The sequence below is a fragment of the Ursus maritimus genome, unplaced genomic scaffold (genome assembly GCF_017311325.1).
Source record: "Ursus maritimus isolate PB19 unplaced genomic scaffold, ASM1731132v1 scaffold_20, whole genome shotgun sequence".
NCBI lineage: Eukaryota > Metazoa > Chordata > Mammalia > Carnivora > Ursidae > Ursus > Ursus maritimus.
This window is the reverse complement of record NW_024424453.1, coordinates 42256800-42279512: the sequence shown is the minus strand read 5'-3', so window position 1 is coordinate 42279512 and position 22713 is coordinate 42256800. Positions and strand designations below refer to the sequence as shown.

Below are 22713 nucleotides of genomic sequence, written 5' to 3'. Positions count from 1 at the left end.
GAACGTTCTTTTCCTCCTTTTGTCTCTGAGAAGATCAAAGTTCTGTAATGGCTATCTGGAATATCATGATTTTAAGACTAGTATTACATTATGGGATAGACTTTAGTTATCCTCTATTTAATGCCATATCTACCTTTAATCCAAATTGACCTTGAAATTTTCAAGACCAGAGATCCTAGAGTTGTGGCAAGGATATATTTTTGTCTGTGAATTAGAAAAATTATTTCTTAGTGGGTAGAAGGTTTAATAATTCATCTGAGGGTCATATACTGTAATTTTGGTTGTTCATAATATATTAGTTATATGTACATTTAAACATGTATATCCTTCCACCCAATTCATATAAAGAAGTATTCTTTAGGGACTGTTTTTTACTGACAGCTAAGCATCAGTGTGACATACAAAAGCGAGCTAGTGGTTTTAATCATAAAAGTATTATTACATTTCTTCATAATACTGATAACATGTAACACTTCATTCCTAGCCTACGTTTAATGTAATAGCCTATATAATGTGTATAAGAATTTGTGTGAGTTAGTGGATACACCCATTTTCAGAAACTCAGGGAGGTTAGATAACTTCTCCCTGGACCGTTCAGCTGGTAAGTGATAGCCTAAGTCCTCTGACAAAATCCTCATGGTCCTACCACTACATGACAGACTTCTCCTTCTCTGTATTGAATTTCTCCAAACATAACAAGTATATTTAATCAAGGCTCATTGTAGTTGCCAAAAAAATACATACTTTAAGAAGTAAAAAATGGAAATCTGGTGGCTAAATTGTTGTAACATTAACTGTGATCATAGCTATAGCTTCCATTGTTTTATAGTTTGTTCCACATGCAGTGGTATTACTCGAATAGATTTATAATTCTTCTAACAGTTTGATGAGGTTCATGTTATCCCTGTTTTACAAGTGAAGAAAACTAAGACTTATTAAGATCATGCCATAAATGACCAGAGCAAGGAATTGAACTCAGATCTAAATCTACAGTATCATACTTCATTGTAGATTTTAGTACCTCGTGGAAAATAGGTAGTCTAGTAATGAGGTAACTGAACAAAAAGAAAGAAATACCTAGAATTATTTGCTCAGAAATAATCAACAGTCTTAATTAAAAAGAACCAGCAAGACTGTTTTTCCTTGAACAAAATTGATTTTAAAGTTAATTCTTTGCATTTGCTTTTACTTACATCTAGCAGTAATACTGAACATTTCTTGTTTTACCAGTTTCTATGAGGGATTATAAATTTTATATAGGAACTAGGAGATGACATACGGGTTCATAGTAGCTTGTTAGGCCATGTTGTTAAGGAGATAAAAGTAGCGATTAACTGAAAATTGAAGAACCATATTAAGCTTTTTTTTTTTTCCTCTGCCATAAGTATGCCATAAGATTTAAAGAAAAAAAATTAGAATGAAGGGAAGAGAGGGAATTTCTAAAGACAAGAAAAAACCCATAATTACTGTTTAAGAACACCTCTATAGACGGTATGCAATTAAAATAATAGGAACAGCTATATGTTATTCCCTGATTTAATTACCTTTGGTGCTTAAAGCACCTAGAAACTCTGGTTGAGTTTCCTTGAAGTCTGATGTTATGTTACAGGAGGAAAGTGGCCTTAGCATCGTTTTGGAGAGACTAATGCCATAGATCTATAGACACACAGATTTTGTGTCATGGGATCATGATTTGTGCATACCCATAGTAAAAAAGAAAGTGGTGTTTCCTATTATGTTTTGGAGAATAATTACATGTACAAGAGTTAAGCTTAGTTTTGGTATTTGTAACTATCTTCTTATTCCCTGTTTTTCAACCTTGGCACTATTGACATTTTGGGCTGGACACGTCTTTGTCATAAGGGACTGTCCTGTGCATTGTAGGATGTTTGATAGCATCCCTGGCCTCTGTTCACTAGCACTCCCTAGTTGTGACAATCAAAAATGTCCCTCCATATTGCCAGATGTCTCTTGGGGGACAGAAACTTCTCTTTGTGTACCACTGCTCTGACTCCTTCTATTTTCGAACTTCTAGTGGCAGAAGACTCTGATATCTTTGATTTATCTTTCTCTCGTTAGATATGCTATTGTGAAAAAAGTTTTAAGGGTAAAACAATATATTCACCAAAATATGAGTTTTAAATCCCAGTATTGATTTTATATATACATATTGTTTTTTCTTAAAGAATTGCAGTCTTTCTGAGTTATCTGTGCTAATGATAGTTTTAATTTTGGGGAATTTACTCATTTCATTCTGAGCACTAGTGATTTATTGTACAAGCAGGGACACTTCCTTTACTGATAGAGAAACAGCTTTAACTTAGCTGAGATTGGGAAGGACTACATAAAGAAGATAATGGTGAAAAACTCTCATGAGTACTTCACATGCCAGTTCTAATAGGTTTAGGATGACCAGGTTAGCCAAACGACTTCAGGTCCTACTCTAACTTTATCAGTATTGAATCTCCACATCATTTCTTCTTCCAACTCCCACTATGTCCTTACATTTCCCCCATAGTCTTCATTCTACTCTTTTCTCCAAAGTTTGGTGGCTGAGGCTGTTCTGGGAAATTACGTTTGTATTCTTTTGGTTATACATCTGCGGATTGAATACATTTAGTAGTTAGAAAAAGATGTATTGATGGTCACTTGCAGTTGACACCAAGGCCTTAATGATATTCTTCATTTTCTTGTGTGGAAGTCAGTGGAAGCCACTGAAAAATACTGGTTGGCCTTCTCCCCCCACCACTTGGGCAATTATTTTAATAAAGGAATGGACTATTCTGGAAGTTTAGAGAGAAAGGTCAAAGAAGATGAATCATAGTAACTGCTCTGCTAAGCTAAGGTGGTGAGAAATGAGATAAGTTTTAGCACATAGTTTTTATTTCAGAATTGTTTAATGCTTCCAGAGCATGTAGCTAGGTAGTTTGTGTATGCTTTTTTTTTTTAATTATGATTTTATTTATTTTTTTATTTTTTTAAAGATTTTATTTATTTATTCGACAGAGATAGAGACAGCGAGAGAGGGAACACAAGCAGGGGGAGTGGGAGAGGAAGAAGCAGGCTCATAGCAGAGGAGCCTGATGTGGGGCTCGATCCCGCAACGCCAGGATCACGCCCTGAGCCGAAGGCAGACGCTTAACTGCTGTGCCACCCAGGCGCCCCGATTTTATTTTTAAGTAATCCAAACCCAGTGTGGAGCTCGAACCCACAACTCCAAGATCAGGAGTTGCATGCTCCGCTGACCAAGCCAGCCGGCCACCCCAACAGTTTACATATGTTTTTTATACTTAGGTTTTTGGGTCATGGTAACATCCTGTTTTAGGTATTTAACAAGAGAAGGGACTATCACAAAGGTCTTTGGTCATTGAGTTTAAGCAGTAAACCCAAATGACTTAGTTTCAGTTATTAGTTATACTGTGTTCTAGAAAAAGGAAAATTCCCTCTGATGCATCAGATATATCTGATGTGCTTAAAATTCAGGAACTTTACCAGTATTAACTTTAAAGTTTATAGAATTTAGGCACAAACTGCTTAATTGAATTTCTGTAGGTAGCTAGACTGTTGTGAGTGGCAGAGTTAAAACTCAAAGTCAAGTTTGTTGTAGTTCAGCCTCGCACTTTTTCTCTTATGCTCAGTGTTTGGGGCAATAGTAATCTATATTCTTGAACTAGAATATCCTGGGTGTTTTGAAAAAATGAGATACATTTAATGGTAGAAATCTGTGTTAGGTACTTTATAAACATTGAGACTTGAACTTTTTGCAAACTTCATAGTGATAACAATTGGTCACAGGCTACAGGTTATTTTTAGGTTATTTTATTGTGAAATATTGCTGCTGAATGTCACTTGAAATGAGCATACTAACGATAGAACGTATATCTATCATTTGTTATCTAAACAAGCTAATTTTACAGGTTTGTCTGAGTCTTTTAGGTTGAGTGAGTTAAAGTCACATGGCTGCAAAGTGGCAGAGAGTGCTTATTTCAACACAGATGTGTTTGATTATAAAATGCTCTTTGTATTTATATTGTAAACACATTGCTATTATATTTTCAAGTTGTACCTCTTAGGAATAATGGCCGTAGGCAGCACATAAATACTACCCAAGAGAAATGAAATTCTTGAGGAATCTTATGATGGAAGATTATGATAAATTTAACCTACAGTTAGTTGATGGAGCTCTTGGATTTTCTGAGTTGCATTTAGGGTTTATCAGAAAATAAATATTGTTACTGACGTAAGTATGCCAAGTGTAGTTTGGCATCATTAAGCTCTGCAGCTGGCATGTGTGTTATATGCATTGAAAGTGCATTCCCTGAGTATTTGTAGTGGTGTAATCAGACTCAGGTCTTCCATCTTCTATGTTCTTCACCTACTCACTCTTTTCCCTTCCTTTTGCAAAAGGCCACTGTGTTCGTAAATTCCAATTATATTATTTTACATGTTAAAATATACAGCTTCATTATTGCTTAAAATGTCATTCTAGTCTTGCTGGTATGATACTAACACCTGGCACTTTTTTTTTTTTTTTAACCTTGCACATTTGCTTTTAATAAATTACCACTTTCAGGATGAGCAGAGTCAGTTTACAAAGTGAATTTTCTCCTTATTAATTTGGAATATTTTGGTTCTTAAATACAGGTATTTTGGCCTCTCCACAGTCTGCACCTGGAAACTTGGACAATAGTAAAAGTGGAGAAATTAAAGGTAATGGAGGTGGAGGAAGCAGAGAAAATAGTACTGTTGACTTCAGCAAGGTAATTCTGTCATTTGCTGTAATTTTCATCATCATTCTTACTGAGAAAATCACTAGCAATGTGACTTTATTAGCACTGATCATAATAATTTTTTAATAGATTGGTGCTTACAAGCTTGCATGTGGTACTTGTGATATATAATTTAAGGTCAGAAATTATGAGAAAGGTAACAGTCTAAGAGCATTTGAATATCTTTATATCTTACTAGTTTCAGGAATTTTGACAAAAGAATATGTGAATAATATGGTATTTCCGTCTATACCTACCCATAGATATCATGAAACTTCAGTACCTTTTGAATTACAGTCATTTGTTCTGGAGCTACTACCACCAGAAAGATTAATTCTGGGAGTGATGTTACAGCACTGGTGATTCAGCCTTTTCTTGGCTGTAATAAGATCCCAGAATTACTGTCTTACGGTGTCAGTACTTTCTGGACTGTCTCTGGGAAACATATCGGTGTTTCCCCATGGGTAGGTAAAGGCATGGATTTAAACACAACTCACCAGTCTCAACTGTGGCCTTTTATTTTGGTAGATGAGTATTTGGGTGAAATAAAAATAGAAAACTTTGAAATTTCAAAAGAACTGGATAAAAAACTCTTAAGTTCAAATTGCAATTGAATTTAAAGCATACTTTATGAGTACTACTTCTGAATAGTGGATTCTGTGTGGCTCTTGTAACTTTTTGGTGGTATTAGTTTGCTGTACGAGACTCTATTTTAACGTATCCAATTTAAGACTTGTCATTAAATGTCACTATTTCAAGTAAGATTCCTTTTTCTTAAGCCTTTTATGGTATAAAATCTATAAATCGCATTTTACAGAAAAGGAGTGTAAATGATTTGCAGTATAGCTTTGCTGGAGCTTCTTGCTCTAAAATTATAAAAGTATTTTTAATTCTTCTATTTTAACTTGACCATATTTTTCTTGGTACTTCTGTTATTTCAGATGAGTGGAAAGTGTTCAGGTACCATACTGCAGCTTATTCTTGTTAAATGGATAACTGTACTTGACATTATAGATCTCCTCTAGACATGGCAGATGCCGTTTACTTTTGTTCCTCTGTCACAGTTTCACTTTTGTTTACTTGGCCTATCCTTGTGTACACCTCCTTGTCTCCTGTTGGGCAGGAGTCTGCCTCCTGGCACTGTAGTTGTGGCACACTGGGTGTGGGACTCAAGAGGCCCGCTGTAAGTGCTGGTTTTATTGTTAATAGATAGCCCTGTAAGTGGTTGTTTAGTGACTTGTGTGAAACTGCATATAAATGAAGTTCCCATACTTTGATATTATGTTTATAACCTTTTCTTTGTAATTATACACAGACTACTAAATTTGATTTTATAGCACTACATCCTACGTCTGTGCCAATGATGGCTATTTACTTTAGTTTTAAATAAAAATAACAATTTTTTGCAACCTAATGAAAATACCAGGGAATACACAGAGCTCTTTAAATAAAAAGGACTTATAAAAATATATGTAAAATATAAAGGGGCTAATTCATTTCTAACATTAAACAAAAATAATCATGGAACGAATAATTGTTAGCACTGTGTATAATTTCATGAACCATTGTTAGTTTGTGAATATATTTTTGTCTTGAATAGTTCTTAATGAATAGCGCTATAGTCACTGAAAATTTTCTCTAGTTTGTATGTTCGGTAATTTAGATCTCTGAAATAGTAAAGAGAAAACGGTTGGGAGCATTGTTTGATAGATGTGTTTTGCTTGCTTTTTTTTGTATTTGTCTACTCCATTCTTCATATGCGTGAGAATTTTGGTGTTTTTACATCCATTAGATCACCGGTTTTGATTAGCAAATAGTAGCTTACAAGCAGTTTTTCTTTCCTCTTTCCCTCTAAATAGACTTATAAATACCATGCTAATTTGATTTAATTATTATTTATTTGTCAATAGGTTGATATGAATTTCATGAGAAAAATTCCTTCGGGAGCCGAGGCATCCAATGTTCTGGTGGGAGAAGTAGATTTTTTGGAAAGACCTATCATTGCATTTGTGAGACTGGCTCCTGCCGTTCTCCTCTCAGGGTTGACTGAGGTCCCTGTTCCTACGAGGTAAAGACTTAGTTCCGGTTAACATTCTCAGCATGCCCAAAATTAAAAAAATTTTATCTATTGATGAGAAGGAGCATTGTTAATATTGTCAGTGCACTGAATGCTTTGACTAGTAGAGCATAAAAGAGTTTCTTTCTTTCTGGAATTAAAACAAAAAGAAAGCATCCTTTAAAACAAAACTTAGCATTTGTACCTTTATAAGAGGTTGGGTGTTTTAGGAGCTTTGGTTTAAAAGATGGTGCATCATTTTAGTCATATTATGTTCTGTGGAGTCAGAATGGAGTTGAATCCTTGCTGGGCCACTTTTTCTGGGAGAGTCAAGCCTGACTTAAATTTTCTAAGCTTCAATTATGTACTGAGGATATGATTATTTCATAGGGTTTAAATGTAATAAAATTAAAATGCCTCTGAATTAGGCAAAATGCTTTGTTCTTACCTGACCAAAACTTTCTGTTCAATATATGTAAGTAAAAAATAAATGGAGTAATATTCATAAGAATTAGCAAGTTGTGTTATAAAGGATAATCTGTTAGCTATTGACTGTATAAACTTAATTGTAAATAAGAATAATTTTAAGAATACTAAAAAAATTATTTTTATAATAGTAAAGATGAAGAATTAATTGCAACTTGGAGTATATGTGCCTATTTTTAGTATGTTTTCCTGAGTTACATTAATGGTGTAGTATTAAGATAAGTGAGAAAAATAATTCCATAGATGCACACTTAAATTCTCATAAAACAAGAAGATGAATACTTCTGATTTGGGTGTGAATATTAATATCTTACTGTAATGTTAATGAGGATATAACTTAGTACGAAGTTAACTACTTATTTAGTCGTTTAGAAATAAATTAAAAAAATAAAATAATATGAGGTTTGATGTTAAATTTGTGGAGTTATAAATAAAACCGTTCTTTTTCCTTCCATAGTTCCTTATTTATCACAGTAGAGTCTTTATCCAGACCATAGTTTGGGGGATTGTGAATATTTTTGTGTACACTCTGAACTATTTTATTAGGCAAACCTTCCTTGTAAGTATTTAATGAGATTGGTGTTTCCTTTATTTACTAATTTATCTTTTCCATCAATACTGATTAGGTAAAATGGTTTATTCAGATTCTAAAAGGGTAAAGAAAATGGGAACTTTTAATGTGAAACAGTTATTTAATTACTTTTTTACCCTAAAGAAGATGGGGAGCAATAACTTGGTAGAAAGTTAATTATAATTATGAATGCCTTGCTTAGTTTTGTGGTCTGGTTTACTATGAGTAGAATGTCATCTTTTTCTCAGGGATTGGTGTGGGGGTGGAAAAGAGGTCTGAATGTTGTTTCTGTGTTTACATTTGAATGATTTCTTTATGATTGCCTAGATCTTTCTGTGCATGTTGTTTATATTTAAGTCTGTGTATTTTAATGTTTCTTTAGGTTTTTGTTTCTGTTACTGGGTCCGGCAGGCAAGGCACCACAGTACCATGAAATTGGAAGATCAATAGCCACTCTCATGACAGATGAGGTAATTAAAATACCCCGCGAGGTAGATACTGATTATGAAGTATATCATATTATAAAATTTCTTAGAAGTGGAATTTCAAATCCTTTTCAAGCAGACACTGATTGTGAAACATACATATTATAGTTTTCTTTTTTTTTCATAGTGAAGCTTACGAAATTGTCCTTGCTGTCTGTACTGTTTTATCTTACTCTCTCTTCAGCCATTTGCCTTTGGTAAGATCTTTAAGACCTTTCTGTCAAGATCAGTGGATGCTTTTTGGTGTTTTTTCACCCCCCATATTTGAAATTATTGACCACCTTGAAATTTTGAAATTTTCTCCATGGTGGATTTCAGGATATCATTTCTTTGGGTTTTGTTGAGGATTTCGTCTTTTCCCCCTTCCTGCTTTTTTTTCTCCATAATTTCTCTCTTCCTTTTTTGAACCTTTTCACTGAACATGGCCTGTATTGACCAGGACTTCTGTCTCTCTTTGGGGCAGAGCTTCGTAATCAGGTGTTAGACTTATTTATAGTATCTAAGGTGGATTTACTATGTGTAGAATTTTCTTTCAGCTTTAAGATCCTTTTACTCATTTTTTTTTTTTTGTAGATTTTTCATGATGTAGCCTATAAAGCAAAAGACAGAAATGACCTCTTATCTGGAATTGATGAATTTTTAGATCAAGTAACTGTCCTACCTCCAGGAGAGTGGGATCCTTCTATACGCATAGAGCCACCAAAAAGTGTTCCTTCTCAGGTAAGAATCCACACAATTCTATGAATTACTTTTCCTTAGTTAAAATATTTTTGAATAGGTTATATATTTTTATGGTTCAAAAATCGAAACTATATATAAAAAGGTACCCTCAGAGAAGGTGCACCCCTGCCATATTCCATTTACCCTCTTACCCCTATACCCACCTCCTGTGAGAGGACCATTTGTTACTAGCTTGTGTCCTTCTAATTTTCATTCAGTACAAGGAAATATGAATATAGTCCTATTTCTTCCTCTTTCTTACCAGAAGTTAACATACTACCCGTACTGTTCTGCACCTTGCTTTTTTCAGGGTAGTATATCCTGGAGATTTGATCATAAGATATCAGAGAAATATTTATTTTCTCACAGTTTTGTTATGTGTCACTTATGGATAGCCTGTAGTTTGTGCTATTCCTGGGCTCAGTCTTTTGCTTTTACAAAGCGTATCACAATATCGATATGCTAATTTAGTCTTGTGCAGGTGTATCTGTAAGGTGGATTCCCAGAAATAGGATTGCTGGCTCACATGGGAACTTACTTACAATTTTGGTAGATATTACCAGAATCCCTTCTTACTGGGTTGCACTGTTCTGGACTCCCACAGTGACGACTGCCTCTTTCCCTATAGCTTCACTAACAGTGTGTTGTCAGACTTTCAGATACTTGTCAGTCTGCTAGATATCTTTATCCTACTATGTCAGGTATTTTAAAGTGATTTTAATTTACATTTATGTAATTACTGAGGTTGAATATTCCTGGTTATTTCATCCCCGCCCCTCCCCATACCTTTTCTTAACATTGAAATCATTTGTTGATCCTTTGGAATTTATTATGGTGTATTATGTGGAGTATGCATCCAGCTTTGTCTTTTATCTAAATTGCTGCCTTTTTGTCCCAGTTTATTAAAAAGTCAAGTGTGAAATGTTGCTACCTTACATTTTCTAAATTTCCATTTGCATTCAGGTCTGTTTTTGGAATTTCTTTTCCATTGGGCTGTCTATTCATGGACCAATCCCACACTTTAATTTCTGAGGCTTTTAGCATATTTTAGTATCCACTAGGTCTAGATTCCCTGTCTATTACTCTTGCTTTTCTGAATTTTCTTGGCTGTCTTTTCATATTTATTTTTCTATGTAAGCTTTAAAATCAGCTTTTAATTTCCAGAAATAAAACCTGATTTTTCAAAAATTGTGATGGCAGAGAAATTTGTAAATGAACTGAGGGAGAATTGACATCTTTGTCACATTGAATCATTCAAGAACATGGTATGTTTTCCCCCACTTGTTTTCCTATTTCAAGTTAGTTCTTGTGTCCTTAAGGAATGCAATAAAGTTCTCCTTATCTATGCTTTACCCACTTCTTGGTGAGTGTATTCCTAAGCATTTTGTCTTTACTGTCTCTATTGTAAATGAGGGTTCTGTTCCATTATATCATCAGTTTGTTACTTTTATATATGAAGGCTGTTTGTTACTATATATTTCTTTTTTATCCTCCTCCCTTAGTTCTTTCATTGTATGTAATAGTTTTTTGGTCATATCATCTGCAGTAAGATATTTTCATCCCTTCTTTTCTCATTCTTCAGCTCTAATACATTTTCTGTTGTCTAATTGTACTGACTGAAACTCTAGTAATGTTAAGTGGTAGTTGACTTTAAATGGGCATTTCTTTTCTTTTCTTTTTTTAAATTTATTTATGGAGAGACAGAGAACACTCATATGTGCATGTGAGCAGAGTTGGGGAGGGGCAGCAGGAGAGGGAGAGAGAAAATCTCAAGCAGACTCTGCTTGATTTCACGACACTGAGACCATGACCTGAGCCAAAACCCAGAGCTTAACTGATTGAGCCATCTAGGCTCTCCTAAATGGGCATTTCTTAATTTGTTCTGAACTGTAGTCCGTGTCCTTAGTGTTTCTCTCATTATGTCACTGACATTGGGGGCCAAAATGTATGTTTTCATCATGCTAAGAAAGTATCCTAATTTTTGTTTCATTGAAGTTTTTAATATAAGTAGATGTTAAATTTTTTCAAATGCCTTGTTAGCATCTCTGGAGATGTTCATATGAATTTTATCGATTATTTGTGGTTAACCATACTAATGGATTATATAATATGAAAACACTCTTGTGTTGATAGGGTAAGCCCTGATTCAGCTTCAGAATGCTGGTTGTCTCTGTCTAATATTTTATTTGAGTTGTTCACATCAGTATAAGTAGATTGGTCTGTAGTGTTTTGTGTTGTCTTCACACTTTGATATCTTTGTTATATTTGTTTCATAAAAGCAAATTTGTAAATTTTCTTTTCCTTGTGCTTTTAAAACCTTAAATGGCTTGGAATGATTTGGTTCTAAAAGTTTGGAAGAAGTCCTTTGTAAAATTTTCTGAACCTGAGTCTTTGGTTGTATGGTGGGCTTCAGCAAGGTGCTTATTTCTTCTGTGGTGATTGGCTTGTGTGCGCTTTCTCTTTCTTCCGGGGTCAGTATTAAGTTTTCCTAGAAAATTACCTATTTCCTGTTTTTCTGGTGTCAATTTTGGGAAGTTATGTATTCTTCATGTATTACCCGTTTCATCAAGGTTTTTTTTAACTTATTTGCATAGTGTTGTACAGTATAGTGTGTGTGTGTTTGTGTGTGTGTGTGTCTAGAAAATTTCCCTCAGTTTGAAGTTGCCTCCTTGGCGTATCTTTTGCTGAGTATTAGCTAATGGTTTATCATATTTTTTCAAATAGAGCAGCTTTTACAACTTATTTCAGTTTCCCTTTTTTTAAAAAGTGTTTTGCTTTGTGACTCAGTTTCTGCTTTTAGCTGTTTTATTTCATTCCATTCACTTCACAAAACAATTTTGTTTTCACATTTCCTGAGTTAGGTATTTAATTCATTCATTTTTATCTTTTTGTTTTTCTTAATATAAGTGCTTAATTTTCTTGAATGATGCTTTTGCCGTATTCCATAGATTGTGATATGTAATATTTTCTATTTTTTTTTTTAGTAATTCTATAATATTGTTCTCTCTTTCCCCTTTGAGCTAAGATATAAGTTAGTTTTAGTTCTTATACTTTCACATGGTAATCTTATGATTTTAGAGAAGTCTTGCTACTCTATAAATATTGAACATGTGAACCAAGTAGTGTAAGTTTGTAGTTCACCCAGAGCTTTTGACCCAGGGGATATCCTGGGATGAACACCCCTCCCCTACCTTTCTCTCTCTCCTTTCTCTTTCTGTCTCCTTTCCTCTTGCTTCCTGTGTCACATACAACATTTGACCTCTGGAAGAAACAAATTAAAAGGTAGCTCCTTTATCTTCAAGTGGAGGGGGGGAGCGGGGACATCCTTTATCATGAGAATCTTGAATTAGTAATAAAATTTAATGGGAAATTTATTTTTATGAAAATGTGTTTAACAGATAACTCTTATACTACTTATGGTAAAAGAAAAATGGCATTTACTTTTTTTTATTAATGTAAAGTATACTTTTCATTAGTTAGCATGAACAATATTTTAAATATTCTGGTTGGAGAGACGTTTTATTGGATATTTTCCTATTGCTGATTCATAATTTGAAATGGTGTGTATGAATGTGTTTTATTTTTGGTATTAGAATATATGATATTAGAATACAAAATACAAAAAGCCAATCATAAGCTTAAAATACTAATAGAGACAAATATTAGGCAGTATTCTAAAGTGCAATTTATTTAAAGTGGAAGTTTATATTAGGAAGCATTTTTTCTAGGAGCACTGATTAGTTATATAATCAGTATAAGATCTCCTGTTCCCTCTAATTCAAGGGTACCCTCTTAGCTCTTTTAAAACAGAATTCTGAAAATATGTTTTTTGTAAAATGCAGGAAAAGAGAAAGATTCCTGTATTTCCCAATGGATCTGCCCCCAGCTCGGGGGGTGATACTCCTAAAGAGGCCGATCATCATGCTGGGCCTGAGCTCCAGAGGACTGGACGGTGGGTACAAATACAGTTTCAGTGTGGGAGCTTTTGGGGGACTAAGGGTTGATTTGATGAAGAAGGCAGAAACAGTCTTTTTTTTTTTTTTTTTGAAATGTATGGAAGTTAATCTTCTATAGTGTTTTTTTTAAAAAGTGCATTATTTTGTAAGTGTATGATATTAAGGAAAATTATGCATTTTAAAATAATTTTACTAGTATATACTTGGATTTTGTGTTTGGCTTTAATTTAAAGTGAAATAATTTTTGGATCAGACATTAGGAATATCAAGCAGTTACATAGTATATAGGATAATTTACATTACCTATACAGAAGGTTCTTGAAGAAGGTATGGAGTGCTATTAAAATTCTCCATATGAAGATAGAGAATTATGGGAACGAGAGGAATTGTAACGGATATTTTTTGTGTGTGTGACTGAAATTAAAACTCTTAAATGAGCATTATATCATGAGATAATATAAAATTAGATGGTGAAGCATAATTAAATCATGGTAATGAGCTCTAGAAACCTAGTTAGAAAAACTGTTGAAGATGTTAATTTTTGTATAAATATAGAAATATTGTCTTAAAATATTTTGTAGAAGTAGAGAAATGTTACAGTATTTCCGTACTGTAGTAAAGCATGTGGATATTGATACTGTTATCCACTGGTGGTTGCTGTGAACGGAATAGATTTTGAATCTTAAATATTTGTTTAGCAAATTGGGTTATTTTATACAGACATATTATTAGGGGTATCGATGACATGACTAAAGAATACTATATAGAAGAAAAATAACAGGTGGCATACTGAATATAAAATTTAGATAAACTCACAGTTTATTCATTGCCTAATATGTTATAGTCTCTGTGACTGTCATAGAGAATAAGACTGCCCTGGTGCAAAAGGTGGTGGTCTAATACTAGCTGTTAGTGCTATTTCTTAGTGACTGAGAAATACCAAGTCAGGCTCCCATTGATTTCACAAGAGAGCCTCTGTAAACTATTAATCAGTTGTTGACTTGATGAGGCAGTTTCATTTTCTAGATTATCATTGGCACCTTTTTTATTGCAAGTTGATTTCCCTTGCTGTCAGATTATTTATGGAGTAACTTAAACTTGTCAATGTGTGTTTGGTATTTATTTCAGTGTTAACTTTAAAAAAAGGTAGAATGGTAAATCTTGAAACATCCAAAGCATTTTAAAGCACAAGATTAACTTTTTGGTGTAGTTTCAACAGTATTTTCTATAGAGTGATTGTATGTTTTATGAGTCATGAAACTTTTTTGAATTATTGATTTGTTACTAGTATTTACTGAGTACCTACTTTGTCTTAGACAGTGTTCTAGACACTGGTGATAAAGGCAGTGAACAAGAAAAAGTCCCTACCCCTCCCAGAGCTTATGTTAGATGTATCCAAGAGTCTGATTAAAAAGAAAAAAATTGAAATGATACGGCCTTGATGTGCAAATATAGATTTTAAGTTTCCTAATTAAAACCTCTTAGTTTTATTAATATGCGCATGAGCTTAAGTACATATTTAGTAAATTAAATGCACTGGAGTAGTTTTTAGGCTTTTCTATTGGACAAGAAATATTTATGTAATTGAAGTACTAATTTTAAAAGTCATTAAATTATTTAAATCATTGCTGACTGAGTCTAAGCACAACATAGTATATTCATATTAATGAGTATTTGGGGACTTACGAATTATATTATAATTGCCTTCCTGATATTTCTGACACTTTAAGATTTATAATGTAGATAATAATTGATAGAATTGGTAATGCACATTTTCCTGAATGGAGTCTTAGGTCTTATTTATTTTTATTGTATATTTTCTTGTACATTTGTGTCTGAAATTACATTTACTCATATAAAATCATTTGCCTGCAGTCTTCTCAATATATAGTCCATAAAATACAGATGTTTATGTGTCTTTTAACTTAATGAGATCTGTCTTTCCTCTATCAGTAGATTAGACTAAATGAGTGTATCTTCTATAATTTATATCATGATTTAAATGGGATATTAATTTTTTTTGACGAAACACTAGGCAGCAGCAGTTTTATGTAGCCCATAGTTTTAGTTTGAACTAGCTAGAATCCTCTAGTGTACAGTTTGACGAGTTTCATCTCACCTATTTAGGCTTTTTGGTGGTTTGATACTTGACATCAAAAGGAAAACACCTTTTTTCTTGAGTGACTTCAAGGATGCATTAAGTCTACAGTGCCTGGCCTCGATTCTTTTCCTATACTGTGCCTGTATGTCTCCTGTAATCACTTTTGGAGGGCTGCTTGGAGAAGCTACAGAAGGCAGAATAGTGAGTACAAAGATTGGTAGTGGCCAGGCTCTTAGCTCTTCAGAGGCAAGTGTCTGTATGCATTTGTCTCACTATTCATACTTTTATTTGAAGAGTCTACCCACAGCATGATTAACCTGTCCCAAAGCAGACTTCCCCCAAAGGTAATTGCTATGGAAAACATGGGGAAGCCATTTGAGCAGGAGAAGATGCACAGTTGAGGTAAAAAGAAAAAAAAAAAGAAAAAGAAAAGAAAAAGAGAAGAAAAAAAAGAAAAGAAAAAAAAAGTTTATCCTGGCTTGCTGGATGAATGGTTTTATAAATTGAGTAAAAGGCTTTTATTGTCTTTGTTGTGGGGAGTGGGGAAGGGTTGGTGGTGGGAGACAAATTGAACCGATGCTGGGTGGGTCCTGGGTGGGGGAATTTATCAATGGTGCTACTTGATATCCTGTAAGGTATCATAGGATTAGTTAGAGCCATGTGATTAATATTAACTCATCGGCCCTGGTGGGTAGGCCCTGACTCAACAACTAGACTTTGGAAGTTGTAGACGAATGGTAGATTTTTAGTGTCGTTTATTTTGCTGTTATTAAATTTGTATAAGGTAGATAACGTTTTAATTAGAAAGTATAACTGAAAACTGCATCCATATTTTGATATGACTAAAATGAAAGTTTTTATGATTTTTTGTTCTTGGTAATGATGTATAAGGGGCTGTGGGAGGCGTGGTAACAGAGTATCCAGTGCTTTGTAAAATCTTGAAAGACTTTTTTTTGGTTGTTTACATATATTTTAATGCCATTTAAATAAGATGATTTGTAATTCTTGAATGTATTTTATTTAATTATATTTACTCTTGGGAGGAAATTCATTTTTTACAGAGAAAAGGTTTAAAAAATAACCAAAAGCTAAGTAATGATAATTATTCACTTAAAGTACTTCATGAGCTGAACATGAGACAAACTTAACCAACTGAAATTTCCTTTGAAACTCAATTTATTTTTGATTTTTTAGATTCTTTTACCTTATTCTGCAATCATTGTATCAAGGGAATCTATTTTTAGTAAGGTGCTTTTATGTGCTGTCTCAAACTGTAAATGTAACTCTGCTGGTCCCCCTGGAGATGTGGCTTATCTGTTACCATCGTGGAAATGCTGCTTGCTTTTGGACTGTCTTGCACTGCCTGCCCTTCTCATCCTGCTACTTAATACCACGTGCATGTGGTAGTGCTTTAGGCATCGGAGGAATATAGACAGGTGTAAGATGAGCATGTGTCTTCTGTCCTCAAGGATCCTAACCTAAGAGAAAAAGATAAGACAGTGTATACATAGGTAATACGTCATGGTGTGCTGTGCGACACATGAGTGAGATCAAGGAAGAGCTGTGGCAGCCGAAGTACCAGAAATAGAGAAATCAGGAGCATTACGGAGGAAGGTGATACAGAGATGATGCATTTGTTTTCAGGTGCTTTATTGGAGCCTCAGGTAGGAGGTACGGTTCCAGAGTTTGTGGAGTGGTAAGGAGGAAAAATAAAGGTTGGGAGTAGATGAGGTTAATGAGGGAGAGAATTTATAGTGACTAAAGAGGGAAAAAGTGGGAAGTTATATTTGTGGACTAGAGGAAGATGAGAATGAGGAGGAAAATGGCTCGGCAGATTAGACACAGGCACCGTCAGAACTTCAGAAGAGGAATCAGGATGATGTAATTTTGCAAAAACCAAAATTAGAGGCTTTGAGAAAGAGGAAAGATGAGCATGGATTGGTCAGTGCCATGCAGTGGAGAGGCGTATGGGGAAGACACTGGTAGGGCTTCTGATGGGTACAGTGGAAACTTCTGAATGTGACGAGGGGAAGGCAGTGTGGTGGGGCTGTGATTTCTTTAGGGAGAGATACCTTTCAGTTTGGGAATGAACATAAAAACAGTTGAGAAATTGGAAAAAGACTAGATCTGGATAAAGGAACTAGTAAATGTGCCAGTGAAGGGGTGGGGAGAGGAGTGGCAGAGTGGTGAAGGGAAGGTCGTCATCTGGCAGGTTCTGCCTTTTCAACATGATGTTGGGAAGGGAAACTGTAATTTTGTGCCTATTTGCCCCTCCCCCCCCCGTTAGCATTTATTTGCCATCTCCTTGCTTCTCTTCTGAATTTTTTGCTTTCTGTGTCTAGATACCATTTAGACATTTTTTTCTTTGACTTGAGCTCTGCTTAAATTCATTCCTAAGTTATGCATATTCTAATTGAACTAAGGGTTTTATAATGGTTTAGCAGTTAATATGGACACTTCATTTTGCCAAATATATGTGAGTTTGATCCTATTTTTATAGTAGTAGTTGAGTAATGCTTTTACTGCATACTATTACTTTTGTGATTTTGATTTTGGGAGATGTTGTTATTGCTGACGATGAGATTTACTGCCATTTATTGAGTGCATTCTGTATGGCAGCCTGTAGGCTTGCTAGGTGTTTTCACAACCACAGCTTCATTAAGTCATCCTGGCTATGGTCACTCCTATTTAAAAATGAGAAAGGTTGGGCTTGAAAAGTTTGAGATACGGCTGCGGCTTAACGTCTAGTAGTAATGGGTCTTCTGCTCAAATCTGGTTCTGAAGCCCTGCTCTTGCCTGCTGCTGTGCTGTCCGCCAGGTCTAGGAGGGGTGTTTCTCCCCAGCTTGTTTTCCTTGCCTTGCCTTTACCAGTGGTGGGCTTTTCCTTTATTGATAGTGCCTTCCAGTTGACCTTGATGTTTATAAATGGCAAACTGCTCTTCTCTTTCTGATCCCTCCCCTCTGTCTAGTGGCATAGCATATACCCCTTACTATTAACCTAATCAGTTAGAATGTAATATTGGTAGTGGTACAGAATCGGCATACTAGCTTTGATTTAAACTCTCCTGAGTCTTTCATTTTCTTATTTTATCTTTTTTTACCAAGCTTTAATAGTAAGGTACTTCTTCGTTTAATGGTTGCTATGATTTTTTTAAAGAAATTTTCCATCTATTTTAGGATAAAAGCATTTTATTTTTGATATCTTTGGTTAAGCCCATCATATAAGATTGATTTCTTTAAAATGTGTGGCAAATTGCTCTTTAGAAATCATTTTGAGAATGATAGCATCATTTGTTAATTTCTGATTTATTTATTTGAAAAACTTTTTTTGCATAAACCATATGGAATATTTAATATGTTTTCTGTTTTTTTTTTTTAAGTGAACTATTTCAGGCATAGCAAAAACATCCAAAATAACAAACATTTTTGTACTCCCCACAAGCTTAAGAAATAAAATACCTATAGATAGAGTTAAAATCTCTATGTCTCTCTTCCACTTACTCCTCCCTCCTGGCTTCCCACAATACTGTGTTTTGAATAAAGGTTGATTGTACAAGTTTACTTTTAATATGAAAACAAAGCAATTTTCCATATGTATTTAAAATGTTTTTGTAATTTCCCATATTTAAAATTTAAATTTGACTTAAAAGTTGTATCTGCTTTATATTTTTAACTACTTGATTAGTATTTTTACTTTCCAGATATCTTATGTGTATTTTAGTAGAATAGAGATACGTTTATGATATATTACTTCTATTCATTTCTTTTTTCCTTAAACAGAGTGCAATAGAGTCTCTTTTTGGAGCATCATTAACTGGGATTGCCTACTCGTTGTTTGCTGGGCAACCTCTAACAATATTGGGGAGCACAGGTCCAGTTTTAGTGTTTGAAAAAATTTTATTTAAATTCTGCAGGTATGTAATTGTTATTTACTTATCACATGTGTTTACATATGTGTATAATTATGTTATTCACTTTAGTTAAAAGTTCATTGTGTATTTAGTAGCTGAAAAAGAGGATCTGATCAATAAATATATTTTCAGTATTTCGGGGCTACCATGTGGTTGACCGTACTCTGGCCCCTTCCCAACATGCCTATCCCAGTCACCTTGAGTATAAAATCAGTGGATTTGAGTCCTGGTCAACAAATCACTTGGGCAGTAAAAATCCTTTGTTCAAAAAAATTTCAACCCACTAAGAAGGTGTTAATCTAATTGTTGATTAGTTGGTATGTTGGTCTTATAAAAGAATTTTAAAAAGAGGCAAATCTTGGAGGCTCCGGCTGACTTGATCAGTCAGGCCTGTTTACCAGAAGGAACTGTAGCTGTCTGTGAGAGGTGTCCGTTTCCAGGGGCAGGGTTGTTCACAGTGGGAATCAGCCCAGGGTACGGTAGCTGGTAGACCTGGGATTTGACATGGCCAGTACTATTCCTTTGGTGAGATAAATGTAGTTGAATATTTTAGCCTGAAACAACTTGATCCTATTAAATATTTGCTTCGTCTAACTCATCTTGTTCTGATTCTTTCTTCACTGAACAAGCTGATTCTGATTCCAGTCTGGCATGCTAGCTGCATAGACTAGGGGAGAATGCAGGGACCTGAAGTGTTCTGGACCCTGAGGTCTTAAAGTAATTTCTTACTTGCCATGGAATTTAAAAAATGAAGTCACTTTCTGTGATGATACTGGCGGCAAGGGGGATGGTATTGGTGGCAATGGAGGGGACAGGGGTGTGGTTACCATGTTGACATAGAGCTTCTGGGTCTTCAGAGAGTCACATCCAGTTCTGTAGAATGTACCTCTGTCGTTTACTCCTCAGAACTGATTTCAAAGTGAGGTCTTTGTTTTTGAAATATTAATTGCCTGGTAGACTTTCAGTGTGAATCTTTTATGTGAGTAAAATGTAACCATTATAATTCTGTTATCTTCAGTTACAGCAGAAACATACAGAGAGCTTTCTTTAGTCATTATTGTTATCTTGTAATTTGCTCTTTTTAGGACTCTTATGTTTTTATACTCTTTTTATTGTCTGTTAGGAGATTTTAATTAAAGATATACGTTGCCACATGTGTATGTTGATCATGTTCACATTTTTTCCCTAAACAGAGATTATCAGCTTTCCTATCTGTCTTTAAGAACCAGTATTGGTCTGTGGACTTCTTTCTTGTGCATTGTTTTGGTTGCAACAGACGCGAGCAGCCTTGTGTGTTATATTACTCGATTCACAGAGGAGGCTTTTGCGGCTCTGATTTGCATCATATTCATCTACGAGGCTTTGGAGAAGCTCTTTCATTTAGGAGAAATATATGCGTTTAATATGCACAACAATTTAGATGAACTGACCCACTACTCGTAAGTGTTTCCGTTTTCCCCATTGTTAAAATGTATTTTTACAGAGATGTCTGAGCCAAACAAAGATGAATTTTTTGCATCGCGATGCTCATTTATATCTAGCTGTAACTACCCCGCTAGCCATATGGAGGTTGACTTGTTTGTTCCAGATGAGATTTTACCAGAGCACTCCATGAACATCAATACCGTTGAACAAACTCAGTCATTTTTATTCCCTGAAACAGCTTATTCAAGTGTGTGTATTTCTGGTCTTCTGTTTGAATTGAATCAATTTAAATTCAGTTGTTTGGTAACTAATCACCAGCTATTTGAATCAGGCAATTATATTAGATCTTGTATTCTTCAGCCAAGTCCTGAATGTAGGATGTAATATTTCTTACATTTTTCTTTTTCTTTTTTTAATATATATAATATATATGTATATTACATATATATTTTTTAAGATTTTATTTATTTATTAGAGAGAGAGAAAGTGAGAGAGAGAGCACAAGAAGGAAGGAGAGGGAGAAACAGGCTCCCCGCTGAGCAGAGAGCCCAGTGCAAGCCCTTAGCCGAAGGCAGACGCTTAACCGACTGAGCCACCCAGGCACTCCTATTTCTTACATTTTTCATGTTTTGCATTTTCATTAACATTTTTGAAGTCTGATAGTTTTTATTTGAACTTTAAGTATAGTGTCAGTACTCTCATGCTATTTGGTGCAGTATTTTCTTTGTGATAAGAAAATCATGAATTGAAAATACTTTAAGACTCTAGAATAAAATAAGATTTGAAAAGTAATTATAATAGTTACAAAAGTTGGCAAATATATTCAATAAAGTCAAGTCGGTTATTAAAATTAAATGTATCTAGGTAGATCAAGGCCTGTATTTGCTGTCTTGAGCAGTCATGCTTGGTGTAAATGTGATCCTGCATTTGACTGACTTAATGGAGGAAGTGGTTACCAAAAAACAAGGGTACAATTCCCTCCTTCTGCCTACTAAGCCCCAAATCCCTCCCCCTTCCCTTGATCCGTTCCTTGCATGCTCAACTTTGATGGACAGAGTAGGGAGGGATATGAAAATTTCTATGAGAGATTAACCTGTTTGAGGAGATTAGAGGCACTCTGATGCCAACTCTGTTTTGTGCTATCTTCTTTGCTCTTAAACTAGTTTATTTTTTGAGTGTTATTCTTGTTTATTTCTCTCTCCCTATTCCTTTGACCTTTGCGAAGCATGGCTTTCATAGCTAGTGCCAGCCAGTCAGAACAGTGCTTGCTTCTGGTTAACCGAGTAATCGCATGTGATCGCGATGTGTTCAGCTGACATCCTGGGAGCATTGGCAGGCTCTGTGTTAGCAGTGTTGCGTAATTCATATCACATGTGCCTTAATTTTTTTTTTTTTTAAGATTTTTATTTATTTATTCGACAGGATAGAGACAGCCAGCGAGAGAGGGAACACAAGCAGGGGGAGTGGGAGAGGAAGAAGCAGGCTCATAGCGGAGGAGCCTGATGTGGGGCTCGATCCCATAACGCCGGGATCACGCCCTGAGCCGAAGGCAGACGCTTAACCGCTGCACCACCCAGGCGCCCCCACATGTGCCTTAATTATTCGTATCATACCTCCTTTGGTGTATGAAGAAACTGAGTCTCATGGAGGTTAAAACCTGCCTTGAGTCAAACAGCTAGTAAAAGATAGAACATGGAATGCATCCAAAGTCCAGCCTCTTCTTGCCTGTTCTCAAAACAGCTCATAATCTAATTGGGAATATTCCTGTGTATTTCTTCTTTTTATTTTTTATTATTTTTTCTTCCTTTTTTTTTTTTCTTTAAATTCACATTTAGATATCTCTTCGCTTGTGTGCGCTTTTAGCTTTTCTTTAGGTGAGGTAGTTATGGATATGAACTGAACTCTCTGATCTCCTTATGACCGTCCTAGTTCTGATGAAAAACCATGTTTCATTTATTTCTTTAAGAATGAATGTTAAGATCAGTAAAGGATGAGCATGAGTAGGAATATGGCTTTATTGGGAATCTGTGTCTTGTGTATGTGTGGGTGGGGAGGCAGAGCAGCTCCCCTGGGGGTTAAGGTAAGATTTAGTAGAGAGTGACCTTGCTAAACATGGTGGTATCTTGTCATATTTTTGAAGAGAATAGCATCCCTCCCCAAGAGATATATCTAACAAGTTTCATTAAGTTATTCTGTAAAATATCATTCTGTTGATATTTGTATATTGTGTTTT

The 22713-nt window shown here is 34.9% G+C and overlaps 1 protein-coding gene across 5 annotated transcripts in view; it reads left to right on the top strand.

Moving 5' to 3' along the window:
• Positions 1-22713, top strand: part of SLC4A7 (solute carrier family 4 member 7) — a 110903-nt gene that overhangs the window by 56894 nt on the left and 31296 nt on the right. For all 5 annotated transcript variants that reach the window (XM_040636882.1, XM_040636885.1, XM_040636883.1 and 2 more), the window contains 8 exons: positions 4645-4760; positions 6680-6837; positions 8265-8352; positions 8941-9087; positions 12930-13039; positions 15171-15345; positions 18925-19058; positions 20249-20494. In XM_040636882.1, the coding sequence (XP_040492816.1) occupies positions 4645-4760; positions 6680-6837; positions 8265-8352; positions 8941-9087; positions 12930-13039; positions 15171-15345; positions 18925-19058; positions 20249-20494 (1174 nt within the window). The remainder of the gene's footprint in view (positions 1-4644; positions 4761-6679; positions 6838-8264; positions 8353-8940; positions 9088-12929; positions 13040-15170; positions 15346-18924; positions 19059-20248; positions 20495-22713) is intronic.